The sequence below is a fragment of the Columba livia genome, chromosome 1, assembly GCF_036013475.1.
Source record: "Columba livia isolate bColLiv1 breed racing homer chromosome 1, bColLiv1.pat.W.v2, whole genome shotgun sequence".
NCBI lineage: Eukaryota > Metazoa > Chordata > Aves > Columbiformes > Columbidae > Columba > Columba livia.
The window spans coordinates 118,510,441-118,526,030 of record NC_088602.1 but is presented as its reverse complement, the minus strand read 5'-3'; the positions used below and the strand labels follow the sequence as shown (position 1 = coordinate 118,526,030).

Genomic DNA, 15,590 nt, shown 5'->3' with positions numbered 1-15,590 from the left:
TTCAGTGCCAGCAAGGAGCTGAACTCTGATTCTGTAGTGTTATTTCATAGCTAAGCCATGCACAGTATCTAGCAAGGTTATTCAGACAAACATCGTGCAGAAAAACAGGTTTATTGAAGGCTTAAATCCTATTATAATAAGTGTTTTCATGTGATTGTAAAAAAGAAGCTGAAGAGAGTGACATGCTTTGCCTACATATAAGGAAATAATCCACCTTTGTCTTGTTTAGTGGCTTTTATGTTACCTTCAAGTTGATAGAAGTAGCATGTGAAGCAAATTATACGGCACAGTTCTGATTCCTTGCATTGGTAACTTGCTTGTAGCAGATGAGGTCCTATCAGAAGGGAATGGCATGGAGCTCTTCACAGCTCCTCTGTGATTGCTTCAAGTCTATCACACCCCTATATAGGTGGAGTTATGGTATTGCTTTGTCAAGCCTTATTGCAAACGAAAGAGAAGTGAAAGACCAAAATGGAACAAAGGCATGTGCTTTCTCCCCTGTCTTCTCCTGTTTTCCATCCTCTCAGGTTTGTGCTTTCATGGAAGTTACCTTCAGGAATTTTCTGCCATCATGTACCTCTGCTCAAGAATCTTGATCTATTCTGAAGTCTCCTCTTTCCTGTCTAACAAGAAAAAATAAGAACTGCATGTCTCCTAGGGTTATGTTTTTTAACCAAAACAGCATGCCATGCAGCATCTGTCAGATGTGCATCTGCCTGCATTCTGTCACAGCATAATCATAGAATCACGGTGTATTGCAATGTGCTAGTCATATTTTAAAGTGGTGGGAAAGGACTCTTGTTATATTGTAGTGGCAACTGTATTGTCATCTCCCTGATCGCCAAAGTGTCATCTTGAAATACTTGCAATGACAGCAAAGTAGAAAGAGGGAAATAAAAGAACAGATTAGCTGATTTTTCTGCCTAAAAGTTTTATCTTGGAGATTAGAATACTTGCAACATTTATTTTTTGGTTGATAGTGCTCAGTGCATAGATGTTTTATAATGTATTTGCAGATTTGGATGCTTAACTTGAATTAATTTTAAATGCAAAATTAACAGGTTATTTTTGATTGAGATGCTATAGCTTGGATTACCAGTGTTCCCGTAATATGTGCCAAATCTTTTCCCACACAGCCGTTAAAAAGAATAAGGTTGCAAAATTTTGAAAAGTGCATCGGGTGCATTTTTATTTGACTGTTGTGATTTTGATGGTTATCCTTGGCACAAACAATAGTGCAGACAGAGACCACTCCAGCAGTCATATATCTCTTGTGTACAATAGAATTGAACAAAAAGCAAGATATGAAATCTTTCAACTGGTACCATATGCAGAACAAAATGGGTCTGTGATCTTTCCCTAGAATATCTCAACTTCTTCATGACATTTTCACACTGAAGTGCAGAGAAAATGGTATGTCATTGCATTGGTATGTGGAAGGCTATGCCTGTTTATTTTTAGGCACCTAAACACTGGCAGGCACTTCTGGCTTAAGCTCTATCTGTTGCTTGGCATTCTGAGGGCTGCAGATTTGCAGCAGTATTATTGCTGTATTTGAAATATTTGAATGTTTGATGATTGGCTTACATATGTAAAAAAGAAAGGCACCATTTACTGTGGTAGTATTAGTGCTGCTACTTCCAGAGGCAAGTAAAACCTCTAAGCACTCAATTGAGTAGGAATTATGACCATAAACCTCATTGTATCACAGAGAGTAAGTGGTTGAGCAGTATGTGAAAAGTAGTAGTGGTACATACAGGTTTTCCCTCCCATACAAGAAAGTAAAACAAAAACCAAACAGGTGCTCAAGTGGTGTCATGAGTGTCTGTCAGCCTGTGCTGCAAAGAAAATGAGTTGTTTTCCTCTCCTTGGCTTCTGTGCTATTAGGGTGTGCTTCATACATGGCCAGAGCTATTGCAGCTGGCCTCCTTATCTTCAGGAGGGAGGAAATAACTCTGCTGTAGATTAGTGTAACTGGGGAAAATTACTGGCCTCTTTGAAAACAAAGTTAAAGGGGTTGGGATTTCAGAATCACAGAATGGCTGAAGTCAGAAGGGACCTCTGGAGGTCATCTGGTCCAAGCCCCTTCTCAAGCAGGGCCACCTAGAGCCACTTGCCCAGGACTACATCCAGATGGCTTTTGAGTATCTCTTGCAATGGAAACTCCACAATCTCTTTGGGCAGCCTGTGCCAGTGCTTTGTCACCGTCACAGTAAAAATGTGTTTTCTGGTGTTCAGAGGGAAGCTCTTGTGTTTCCATTTGTGTCCATTGCCTCTGGTCCTGTCACAGCACAGAGCCTGGCTCCATCTTTGCACCTTCCCTGCGGGTACTTACACACATTGATAAGTTCCCTCTTGAGCCTTCTCTTCTCCAGACTGAACAGTCCCAGCTCTCTCAGCCTTCCTTCACAGGAGAGATGCTCCAGTCCCTTAATCATCTTTGTGTCCCTTCCTTGGACTCTCCTCAGTATGTCCATGTATCTTGTGCTTGGGAGCCCAGTACTGGATGCAGCACTCCAGATATGGCCTCACCAGTGCTGAGTAGAGGGGAAAAGTCACCTTTCTCAACCTGCTGGCCACGCACCTCTGAATGTAGCCCAGGGTACTGTGTGCCTTCCTTGTGGCGATGGCACATTCATAGAATCAGAATGGTTTGGGTTGGAAGGGACCTTAATCACCATCCAGTTCCAATCCCACCCTGCTATAGGCAGGGTTACCTTCCACTAGACCCGGTTGCTCAGAGCCCCATCCAGCCTGGCCTTGAACACTTCCAGGGATGGGGCATCCACAGCTTCTCTGGGCAGCCTGTTCCAGTGCCTCACCACCCTCATAGTGAAGAATTTCTTCCTTGTATCTGATCTAAATCTACTCTCAGTTTAAAGCCATTGTCCCTTGTGCTATCACTACGTGCCCTTGTAAAAAGGCCCTCTCCGGCTTTCTTGTAGGTCCCCTTTAGATACTGGAAGGCTGCTGTAAGCTGTCCCTGGAGCCTTCTCTTTTCCAGGCTGAACAATCCCAACTCTCTCAGCCTGTCTTCACTGGAGAGGTGTTCCACCCCTCTGATCATGTTTGTGGCCCTCCTCTGAACTTGGTCCAACAGGTTCATGTCCCTCTTATGTTGGAGGCCCCAGAGCTGGACACAGCACTCCAGATGGGGTCTCACAAGAGTGGAGTAAAGGGGCAGAATCACCTCCCTTGGCCTGCTGACCATGCTCCTTTTGATGCAGCCCGGGATACAGTTGGCTTTGTGGCTGCACACGCACGTTGCTGGCTCATGTTGATCTTCTCATCAACCAACACCCAAGTCCTTCTCCTCAGGGCTGCTCTCAGTCTGTCCAATGTAGAACAAGGATGTCATACTTTGACAATGTCAAATGCTTTGCAGAACTCCAGGTAGGTGACCTCAGTTGCTCTTCCCTTACCCAACAATGCTGGCCTGTGTTCAAGTAGTTGTCTACCAGGATCACTTCCTAAGGAAAGGAAATGTCTAAGGAAAGACAGTTTCATTTGTACTGGAAAAGCAGAGTCCTAATTTCTACCCAAAGAAAGGGCAGGCATGATGCTGAGCTCTTCGAGCTATCTGAACAATTGAGGCAAGGATTTTTTTTTTTTAAATAGAGACACACAGGTGTTGCATTCACTATTTCTATGAATGTGCCAAGAAGAGAAAACCTGAAATAGAAAGAATAAAAATTTCAAACATATTAAAAAAAAAAGTGTATATTTGACTGGCACGTTCATACAGGAAATTCCATGTAAGCATAAGAATTTTTTTTTTTTTTTTACTTTGGGGGTGGTCCAACACTGGAACAGGTTGCCAGAGAAGTTGTGGAGTTTCTGACTTCGTAGGTATTCAAAACCTGGTTTGATGCAACCCTCAGCAACCTGCAGTAGCTGATGCTTCTCTGAGCAGGGGCTTGGAGTTGGGCATCTCCAGAGTTGCTGTCTGACCTCAGCTGTGTTGAGTCTTTGTTGGTCCACTGTAGGTCACAGTATGTTTGTACAGAAATTTCTTTTCCAAGCTGTCCACGGTTTTAAATAAAAATATGTAGAGAGAAAGTGGCAAGAACAGCTTCATAGAAATTGTTGCTTTAAAAGAACAAAATAATTGATGTTGAAAAGAATGAAAGAAACCTGTCAGACTGCTAGTTTATTTCAGTAAATTCCCCATAGCCTTTTAATATAAGGGCTTGCTCTCTTATGTATTTTTACTCCTGTAAGTGCAATTTGTTCTCAGTCTTTTACTCTCACTTGTTAAACTTGTAGAAGTTTAATAAATTTGATACGTCATTCATGGCTTCACAGGACACACCAATGCTTATTCATATACTCCAATGCACCGTGTTACCTCTTTCAGTTTCTTACTCTTTAACCTCAATAAACACATTTTTAGTCTATTTCCCAAATTTTGTAGATGGTTGAATAAGAGTGGCATAAATGTGTTCCTTCATGCTGATTTCACGGTATATATACACTCAGAGCACTTTCTGTACATTCTATTACTGCATGTATGTACTCAAAGGAGTTGCATGTTAAAAGAGGCCACTAAAACCTGCCTGTCAGGCAACTTTACTTTTTGGTTGAGGGCAAGCATTATCTTACGAGATTGACCCATCGCTTTTGGAGATGTACCATCAGCACTTACATTTAGAAACCTTTTTACTGTTCCAGTGACCATTGTAAACAACCACAGAAAAATGTGGAAAATTGAAGTGATACACGACTAAAATTGTAAAGCTAAAGTTCATGGGGTATCAGCTTCTATAAATGAGAGGCTACTGGTTTTGAGAAATGGGTGCTGTCTTCTTCTCAGCCCCCTCACCCCTGATTTAAAAAACCAGACAGCACTAAAAAAAATACCCGCAAGGGTCACGCCAGTGATACTCTCACCTAATGTGAGTTCCTTTCTGTTTTTCAGTCAGGTTGGAGGATGTTTAGGGGCTTTGTGACTTGTGAGGATGCTCAAGGATGCCATGGGTTTGGAGACAAGGGGGCAAGTGCAGGAAGGGCTGCTAATTTTTGTAAGACATCACCCCCAGCAAATGAAGAGCACAAATCCCCAGTTTTAGAGAAGGTATTGGACCACATCTGTAGATGGTTTAAAACTGTTAGTACCTGAGGGTTGAGTGCAGTGATCAATAAAAACCTTCCCCTCACCTGGTTGCATTAAGGGTAAGGATCTTGCATGTTGCTCTTTCGTTCTTTGAAGTAGCTTAGTCCAATGACATTGCTATGGCAGTAAGAAATGGGCACTTTGAAACTGTAATCCTTGCTTTGGGCTTCACTCCTGTGCTGTCTCTTCAGTGGGTTATTCAACCTTGCTGCTTCAGTTTCCTATTTGTACAAGGTTGGTGTTAATGCAATTTCTACCTCTCACAGAGTGTTCTAGGTTTACTAGTTGGCATGTGGCATTCTAAAGATGTGTACCTAATGGAAAAAATAGTGACCTGGAGTGTGTTTGTGCAGATAGGCCACGATCAAAAGCATGCTATCAAGAATGTGTTTTGATTTCTTCTTACATGTGACTCTGTATAAGCCTAATATAACAGAATGTAGGTTTTAAAATAATTTGTACTGCAAAATGATGACTTCTTGTTTATTATCTTTTACGGTGAATATTTAAGCATAAAGTAGAGGCACGATTTTCCTATTTTATTGCTATTACTCTTTTTACCATGACCACTAATCAACCTTAATTATACTTTAAATTAATGTTCATGTGCATGCAGTGGGCCTGATTCATCATGGCTTGTGCAGACCTCTGTTTCTCTACAAAATGAGTAAAAGAACGCTGCCGAGTTTGTTTGATAGTATTTTTAGATATGTCCTACAAAAATGTAATTATGTAAACAAGTTGCACGGCTGTGGAGAATCAGGCCTAGTAAAAGCTGGACACAGCATTCATAATATTCTCTGCAGATAAAGTTGAACTGTAACTTCCGTTGTTATTTTTGCCTAGGAACTGTGAGGATGTGTTGTCAGCTGAAGACTGTGAAACGTTATACCTGTTTGTTTATACCACACACCGTCCGCTTGCAGTAGCAGCTGGGGAATTCCTATATAAAAGGTATCTCTGCTTGCCTACTTCTTGCATATTCTCATTTGTTTCGTGATGAAGGTGGATTTATTTAAGAGGGACATTAAGCATTCATTTTTCTACTGGAAGTGTGTACCACAAGGATAGTAGATGTGCTTTCTTCTGCTGAATCAGAAGGGAAATGCTGTCTGGGGGTAATAATTTGTTCCCCTGCACAGCCCTGGCACATTGGGCATGAGAAAAGTTGCAAGACTAACAGAGAATATGAAACAACTGACTGATCCACAGATGCCATGCTATGTTGAGAGCATACCTCCTTTCTTTCTACTTTCTTTTCTTGTTCCTTTGCTTCTTACAAGCTAATTCATCACCTAGCATCTGCTGGATTTCCATAGCTTTGGTGATTAATTGCAAAAATGGCCTCCTCTTCTCCCTTTGGAAGTTGCCTTATACGTTGTAAAGGCTTTGAATAATGAGAGAAGCAGCCGATTAAGAAGCCCTCCCAATTTTCTGTCAGGTTAATGAAGTACAGGGTTTATCTTTCCCAGGAGTAACTCTTATAAATGGGCTTCTTATAACAATGGTTGCATGAAGTGAATGGAGTTGGCATGCTAAAAAGAAAAGAAATAAATATGCTGTCTCTATGGCTGAGAGAAATAATTTTGCCTTACAAAGAGAAATGAAAATAAAAATATTTTGGCAAGACTTTTATGGGGAAAAATTCAGAAATAATAATGATTTGTGTTTCTCACACATGCAGAATTGCCTCCTAACTGTCTCTTTCCATCTAGCTGAATTGCCGACATTCTGGGGTTTGCGGAGCCAAGTCCAACACAAAGACAAATGAAGATAGATTTCTGTTTTGATGAGTCTTCTATCACATCTGCTAGTCTTACTTAGTCTTTTGTGTTGGTCGTAATATTCTATCATAAATCAGATGTTTTTCCTCTCAGAACGCTGCCGTTTTTTTACCACTGAAGTGGTTGCCCTGATAGCTTTACTTTTTCCACGCAGCTTCCCAGTGCAGTGTAGACACGTTGACGCTGTAAATTTCTTCCTTTTTTCTTGTTTGCCCAGTTGTTCTCTCTGGCACTTTTGCCAGTACAGAAGTGCTCGCTCTACTGTGATAGAACTATTAGTGACATCCTCCTTTCCCTGGTCATACTGGTAGAAATTTTAGTATAAATGCTTATGCTTTTTTTTCCTCCTCCTTGGTTTGCATGAAATCTCCTCAATGTCTGTATTTTTAACTTATTGCTTAGCTGGCATAAATTATACCAGCAGAAGCACTTTCTGAAAGTATAAGCTTCTACTGACATTGAGTAGTGTGGTCCTGCTCTTAAATCCAAGACATTTGGGCCTTCCATTAATCCATGGGGATGGCCTTCCTGTATTTGTCCTGGGATTAGCACTTTTTTTGAGCACTCATTTTGGATAAAGAGAGAAATGGAAATTGAAGTGTCAGATTGTGCTTCATACTTCAAGCAGAAGAGGAAGAAGTGGAGGAGTAAATTGCTTCTTACAAATACCAGATACTATGCTTTCTTTGAGAAGCTTCAGTTCAAAAATGTACCATGATGTAATGGTTGGGTAGTAATATCTCTGCTCTGTTATTAAGGTTTAAATTCAGACTAAAGCAAGCGCCTTTTCAAGCATGAGCAAATGCCTACCTCATTATATGTTCAACCCTGTGGAATCTGCATCTGTTGTCCAGAAAGCTGGCAGGGTACCTGTGAAACTGTCAGAAATAGTCTCTGCATCCACAGAGACAGCAGCTCTCTCATAATGGAAAACAATCTAATCCTATTTCCTTTCATCTGATTAAAAAGTCTAATGTGATTTGGAGTAAATAAGTAGACATTTTGAAAAAATATAGTCCTTGGGATCTTGACAGAATTAGAGTTACATTGGCAAAAGAGCATAAGGAGAATGTGGCAGGAGTGGACTGACTTCCTTTTCTGTTGGCAGGCTGCTTAGTCGTGAGGGAGATGAAGAAGTTCAGCCCAAAGGAGGAGGGAAGTTTGGGGCGAGTAGTGACCAGTTGAAAAGATTAATACGTTTTTCCCTGGAGAGTGAGGTGAGGAGAATAATCCCTGCAGCAGGCCTTTTAAATCCAGTATTGCATGTTAATTCAACTACTGGCTTCCTTTTGAAAGCTCTTTCTGGTGGTGAGCTCTGAAATGTTTGGTGTTTAGGATGTTGTCGCTCTCTAGGATGAGCTTTTAATGAAGACATTTCTGTACTGTTGTGTTAAAACTAATTTACAGCTATGCTGATGGTGAGAACTAGTGCTGAAGCAGCTTCTGAAAACAACCCAAAAGACTAATGCCACCAAGTGAGGATTTTTTGATGTGTCCTTGCCTTTCTGCAGGCAGATCTGGGTTGCTGTACCGTGGCTCTATGCTGACTAAGAACCATTTAGTTTCGCTGAGAGTTGTATCAGTTCAAGTGCTGTACTTCACTCTTTGGCTTTTGCAGGGGTGCAGACCTATGTCTGGCCAAAGTGGCTCAGGCACAGAAGTTTTTGAGTCTTTCTGCAAAGAATTTCCCAGATATTGCTTAAAATGTTGACTCATTTCTAGTCCCAAGGTTGGATTTTCAGCTGTTATGATTAGCAACATAAAAACAACGCAGAAGCTAGTTTTAAAAAGATTACTTAAATTACAGAGGAAAGGTATCCTGTACCCCGCCCCGCCCCCCCCCAAAAAAAAAGAAAATAAAAGAAAATAAAAGAAGAGCTTTTTTCCTGCTTTTCCTGCTTTTCCCCCCCTCACTTTCCTGCTTTTTATCACATTGAAGGCATGGTGTTTAAATGTTTATTAGCCTCAAACTAAATATGTTGGAATACTGTGTGTGAATATATGCGTGAATGACAAAGCTTTGTAATTGCAAAAAGGGAGAGAAACATATGAAGCTGTATTTCTTTTAATGATGTACTTGTTTCTGTAAGCTTCTGTTTTTAATCCCTAGCTGCACAAGCATGTTGCATACCTCATAGACAGCTTGTGGGACTGGGCAGGCAAATTCCTGAAGGACTGGGAGTGCATGACCACTCTTCTATTAAGAAATGGTGAAGAAAATGGAGAAGGTGGGTAAGAAAAGAGCTTAGTTTTATTTGAATGAATCTCTTGATATGTTTTCTTAAACTTTGCCTTCAGCTAGTTTAGGGTCATTCCATGTTGCAATACCTTCTGATCCCAAATTGTGGTTCCCAAGGGTCACAAAACAGACGCAACTCAATGCACTGCCAATGTGTTATTTGTATCAACATATTTGTTTTACTGAGTATTTTGTATTGATGTAACGATAAGTTCAGGAACTTTGCAAGAATGCTTACATGATTAAGCCATAATGCTTACATAGCATTTGTTTGTTTTGTTTGTTTGTCCAAAACTTAAGAATCAAAAATTACTAAGTGATTGAAGTGCAGCATTGTCAGGCTACTGTTCACACCTGAAAAGAAAATGAGTAATGTGCTGAGTTTGTATATGTCTAACACTCCATAGGATTAGTTTTTGGTAGAAGTATTTTGGACTTAAATAATAGTTGCTTTAGTATAACAGGATGTAGTTGTGTGATTGAAATAAAAGTTTGTAGACCTGGTGAGTTAAACTGGTTTGGTAATCAAAGAAGCAGGTTTGTCTTAAATGAGACAGCAGTCAGACAGGATAGGCCTCACTAAAGCTGCCCCTGTTTTTGGGAGCCCAAATGCCCTAAAAAGTTTAGCCATGAGAGGAATAACTGCTTTTGTGTTCAGTAAATGTAGAAAATAATTTTCTTCAAATTAAATCACTCTCTAGGTGTTTATTTAGCAACACTGCATTGTTCTTTCTGTAGTGTCCTTCCACAGTTGCTCATATAAATTAGTAGGCTTTACATTAGCTGTTGCTGCATCTTCATTTTTCTTTTGTGTGATGCTGAAAGGAGACTGATTTACTTACAGCACTGAGCGATGCCCATGAAAGTGTTCTCATTGAAATTATCCTCGCAACGGTTAGAGAAGCAGCTGAAGGTCATCCTCCGGTGGGCAGAGGTGCAACCAAAAAAGTCAGTGCATCTTAGTCTTATTTATTGTCCTATAATCACATCCTCTTTGCCTTATGTGCTTTGCCAGACAGAATATTCGTAGTCGTAGGTACATCTTTGGAAATAAAATGGCTTATTTTCATGAAATTACACAGTGTCTTTTGACCTCTAGATCTTATTAGTAGTGGAAGTTGAAGGAGATGAGCATTAGAGCAAAGTCACTTGAAGCACATTATTGACAAATGGTGAGCATTTTATTCACGAGATATAGCTGTTCAGCAATTTGCATCTAATATAAGGTTAACAAGAAAAATAAAGCATCTGGTTGTCTCCATGGAAGAGTATCTTTATCTTAGCTTGATATGCTTTAGACAAAGGCGTGTCAGTTAACTGCGGGTTACATGTAAAATTCCACTCAAATCTAAGAGATTTTATAATTGAAACGAAATGCTGTATCTGCAGATTCTCTCAGTAAAAGAGAAGAAAATACAATTGGAAGATTGTACCAAAATTACTGAACACTTTATTGTGGTGCTTCCTCAGCTCTTGGCAAAGGTAACTAACAGCTGCTCTGTGAATGCATGTTAAATATTTCATTACAATTCCTACAGTGTACTCATATCCTATTTTTTTTTCCTCTGCAGTATTCAACAGATGCACAAAAAGTGGCAAATCTTCTACAGATTCCTCAGTATTATGACTTAGATGTTTACAGGACAGGACATCTAGAGAAGGTAAATGGAAATTGGGGTAGTCGGTTCATGTGGAAGGCAATAAAGCAGTGTGACAATGTACAAAGCTTAGTGTGACTTGGAACAAGTGGGAGACGGAAATAAAAATAAATGGTCTCGTACCTTGAGGAAAGTGGTCTTATTCAGCCTTTACTTTTTTTATTTGGGTCTGCCAAAGAAAAGCCCCAGTGCTTGTCAGTTCTGAGATGCTGTGACTGGCTCTGGCAGAAAATGATTTGTGGTTTCATGTGGTAGGCCCGGCCCTGGCTTTTTCATTGTTGGGTGGAGAGGGGGTGGGTTATGCCGTGTGTCTAAGCTGCTGCCTCCCAGGAGTTTCCTACGGAATAGGTTTCATTCTCCTTGAAGATTGACTCCCAGCTGCTGGGGAATGGCAGTAACTGAAAGATAAGAATGGAGATAGTGTATCTGCCTATGGGAGAGGGGTGGTCAGAAACAGATAGATGAAATCCTTGAAATAGCATAATGTATTCTTAATCAGGGAGGTAATGTTAGGCGAACACTCCTAGGTTAATTTCAGCACAAAACGTTAAGGGGAAGAGAGAGAGTCAGCAGAAGGGCACAAGTTACCTCCTGTCACTAAGAATGAAGAACTCAGTTGCTGACATGGTGTAAAACATTCTCCATGCTCTCCTCTTGAGGGAGTCAGCTTCCATTGTTTGGAGACACACCTGCCCTTTGGAAAGGCAGTTTTTATTCCCTGCCTTTGTCTTTATTCTTAAGTAGTGCCAAACATGTGTAGCTAAAATAGAACTTCAAGCAGTTGCTTCATTCTTTAAGAAGATACAAAGACAATAATAATGAAAAAGAGCTATAAACCCAGGGGAAAAAAAAAAAAAAAAAGTTGTATCCTCTAATCCTGCCCTTTTGCTCCTTAGACTGGCGTTTATTTCGTGTTGGTTGTATTGACCCACAGAGACATTTAGGCCTAGTGAAATGTATCTAAAGCATAAGTGCATTTGTGTACAATTTACCTATGATACCCCTTTTATCACTTGCAGCATTTGGATGCTTTGCTGAGAGAGGTAAAAGACATTGTGGCCAAACACTCTGACCTGTCTGTTCTTGAGGCTTCCTCCAGGACTTATTATATCCTTTGCAGTGAAGAAATTGCCATCTATAGCCAGGTGGATCGTGCCCGAACTCAACTGATTGATGAGTTGATGGGACAGCTTAACCAGCTACTAGACGGCTTCTGGCAAAAGGTGAGTGTGACTCATGGTGGAGATAAAGAGACTGTTTCCCTATGAAAAAAGATGACAAAAAAATTAAGGGGGGATATGAAAATATTCTTTCCCTGCTGTCCTCCTGCTTGAGAGGAGCAGAGCTTTCAAGGATGGGTTTGTGCCTCTGAAAAGATCAACTGTTTACATTTTAATGAAGCAGATGTGCTTTGGCAGGAATAGAGTAGCGAAAATAATAAATGAGGTAGCCCACACGAGCATGAGGTCATTTTATGTCTTCTGAATATTCTCAACCTAAGCCTCACAGTTGCTCCATTACTGTGCCAAAGATACTACGTGCAAGATCAGCTAAGAAGTGCTCTGGATTTATAGGTGATGAAACTGTTGCCCGAAAGGTATAATTCGGAATTTCTGCATGTTTGGCTGTAGACAAGATGCCCTTTGTGCTGTCACTTTGGCTGTAGAGATAGTACTAGAAAAACAAACCAGAACCAAACCAAACCTACAACAACTAAAACCAAACAGCAGGCTGTAAGGCAGACCGTGTAGTTTTTGAGTCTTTCAAATGATGACTTTCCCCTTGAAGGAGGACTGCAGAGTTTCCCTCACAGTTTTTCATTAGTTCTAAAAAGCAGAAACAGCTGTTGGTGATATGAATAGCTTGCTGGCTGAACTGAACAACAGGAGCTTGCAGCTGATCTGATCAACTGTGCCGTCATGAACAGGTGTCATGGTATGAGACTTAACACTGGTAGGTTTTTATTGGACACTGGGGTATTGTAAAATGTGTCAAGCCAAAAAATCCTCTCACCTCAGATTGGTTTTATTTTGTTGGTCTTAAATAGATATCTATGTCAATGTGGGAGAATCTGCAGTTACGAGAAACAAGATAAGTGCTAGACCAGGGATTCTTCAACTCCTTCATAGTGTGATCCATATCTAAATAAAGAGATTTTCTCCTGGAACCCCACCCTTCTAATTCCTGATTGTATATACCATCTCCCATAATCACGTAGTATACTTGTGGAAACCGCAGCAATTGCATCTATGGGAAAGTATTTAATATATTTTTAGCTATCTTTGAATGTGATCTGGCAGCTGGAAGCAAGGACAGTCAGCAGCATGTGAACAGTTAGCTTTCCAGAGATCCCTAACAACTGTGTGAGGGACCATGGATGGCCTGAGAGTCTGAGGGTTAGCGCTTCTGTGTTAGCCTGATCGCTGATTTCTCCTCTGTTAGCAATGCTGTAGTATAGAGAGGCTGCTGTGGGTTTATTAATGACAGGGACCTTAATTTACACAAAATTTCTGTGCAGTCAATGTGTTGTTTTCTTTTTACTGTAGAGAAGGACACAAGTAGCGTGGTTAAAGATGAAGGGACTGGGGAGGGCTGGAGGAGAGTAATTCAAGCCTGTGGGTTGGTTGGGAAGAGAACATAGCAGTTACCTTGCCCTGCACTGGCTAATTCCTTTCTCTTTCCCAAACTTTCATAATTTAGGAAGAAGGATTTTGTATGGATGCAGGAGAAATTTCCCAGATGAACTCTGCTTTGAGAAGAGTAGCAGCTTTTCATAAGTGAGTTGTTGATTTGCACAGTTTACTTTTCCATATACTTAAGTGTTGACCTAGCAGGTTCAAAGTGAGAATTGCTTTTGTTTGGTTGTTTCAATAAGATTTTTCACAAGAGAGTGAAAATTATCCCTGTGAGACGTACTCCAAGGTTTAGTTTCTTCTTAACGGAACTTACTCTTGGATATGGCATTCTTTTTGGACTCCTTACTGAGGCTGGAGCATCAGCCTTACTGTGGTTAAGAAGTGTGTGCTACAGAGTTGGAATGTCAGAGTGGACACAGAGATCCTCTCTCTAGTGCCTCCCTCCTGGCTGAATGCTTTTGCCCTGCCTTACTCTCAACACTAGCGGTCAGTCTGAAGAGGGCGTAGTGAATTCAGTCTTTTTTTCCCAGCAGATGTAATCTGCTTTGTTTTAGTTTATTTGATTTTCTTTTGCTAAAAGACACGTTTCTCAAAAGCTGGGTTCGCCAGGGATTGTTCACCAAGTAAATTATCATGCAAGATAGTAGAGGGTGGGGGAGTTGCCTTTCTTCTCAGTGTGTCTTTTACCTATCCTGCATGCTGCTCTGTTTTTGCAAAGAGAAGTCTAACGTTGAGTCACGAACACTCCAGGGTACTAGAAACAGTAGTTTAAAGCAGGGTGGGGAAATTGTGCAGTAGACCTTTTTGGGCACCTAGAGAATGTGGATAGAGTATAGGAAAAGGTACAGAGCTCACGCTGTTTTTTCTTCTCACAACATTACAGTTTTGTGGTAGGAATGCAAAGTGTAAAGCTATGGACTAAAGGCTGAAGCGTTGGATCATGAAAAACTCAATTTCATCTCCCTCCCCTTATAATGCATAATTAGGTGTTTACAGTTATCGCTGTACATTAGATGAAGGCAAAAATAAGACACATTTAACCTGTTTGGTCAGGTGAGATTTCATTTCTTGCTTAGTGTATCTTTATTGTTTCTTTTTTGCTTGCAGTGCCCATGATCTCACCAAGTGGAATCTGTATGACAAGACTTTGAGGTTGCTGGTGTTTGAAATGGAACATGGGAGTTTGCCTGTTCTGGTGAGTTGTTAATATTTAACACTGAAAGAAGTTTTTCTTGTTGAAAGCAGGAAAATTAGGAAATATTAAATAATCCTATATATCAGTGTCCTATGAGGCAGGAAGATACTGTTTCCATTTCTCAGTCTGGGAAACGGAGGCTGTCTTTGGTATAACGTGATTTGAATCAGTAGATTCATGCCATAGAGTTCTTTATTTTGGACGCTGTCTGAAGCTCTGATAGAGTAATCAACTGACATCTGGATTGATCCTTTGTCATGCTCAGTACTTCCCTTTGATTGCATAGACATGCTCTCAGTACATAGGCGATAGTTAGGACTGTGAGGAGCCCCTTGTAGATAGCAGGTGACCAGACATTGGAGTACGTCAGACCTGTTGCTTGCAGATTGACTCGGTGAAGATGGCTTGTAATTACCAGTTGTCTCCACTGCAGCCTTTTGGTTGCCTGGTTGCCTCAACTCAAACACTGGCCATGCCAAGATGGTGGTATGTCCTGGGATTACAAGGTGAAGTACTCTAGCAGTCATGGATATTAATCAGCCCCTCATTTTCAGGAGAGAACTTGAGGTTATTTGGAAAGGGATGAAATCTAGCTGGGTAGAGAGAGCCTGCAGCCACTGGGTAGAGATGGGCTCCTTTAGATGGAGCGTCAGAGTGCTAAGGTTTCGCTTCTACTATGAATTGCCCTCTGGAGGAGGCTGCCTTTCACCAAAGACTGTAGAGAAATCCTAAGAAGCTAAGCTAAGGTTAGCCTCTGTGAACACTCTTTTTGGTACATGGTTACTTGCCACTGAACTTGTCAAGACGTTGGAGTTCTGCAGAAGTAGCACCTTGGTAATGAAGTTTCCCAGGAGGCAATGTTTACTTATATAGAAACAGTACGTTTATTTTGAGGTTTAAATACTTTACAGTGCAGAAATAGTCGTGGAAGCAGCATGCAAAATGTCAGGCTTGGATGCTTTGTT

General features: G+C 40.8%; 1 protein-coding gene across 3 annotated transcripts in view; it reads left to right on the top strand.

Annotated features, from left to right (window-relative positions):
- LOC102095755 (cohesin subunit SA-2) overlaps nt 1-15,590 on the top strand; it is a 61,306-nt gene that overhangs the window by 30,042 nt on the left and 15,674 nt on the right. For all 3 annotated transcript variants that reach the window (XM_065074843.1, XM_065074824.1, XM_021287647.2), the window contains exons 14-22: nt 5,960-6,067; nt 8,006-8,114; nt 9,008-9,125; nt 9,981-10,084; nt 10,526-10,618; nt 10,708-10,797; nt 11,814-12,017; nt 13,495-13,571; nt 14,538-14,625. In XM_065074843.1, the coding sequence (XP_064930915.1) occupies nt 5,960-6,067; nt 8,006-8,114; nt 9,008-9,125; nt 9,981-10,084; nt 10,526-10,618; nt 10,708-10,797; nt 11,814-12,017; nt 13,495-13,571; nt 14,538-14,625 (991 nt within the window). The remainder of the gene's footprint in view (nt 1-5,959; nt 6,068-8,005; nt 8,115-9,007; nt 9,126-9,980; nt 10,085-10,525; nt 10,619-10,707; nt 10,798-11,813; nt 12,018-13,494; nt 13,572-14,537; nt 14,626-15,590) is intronic.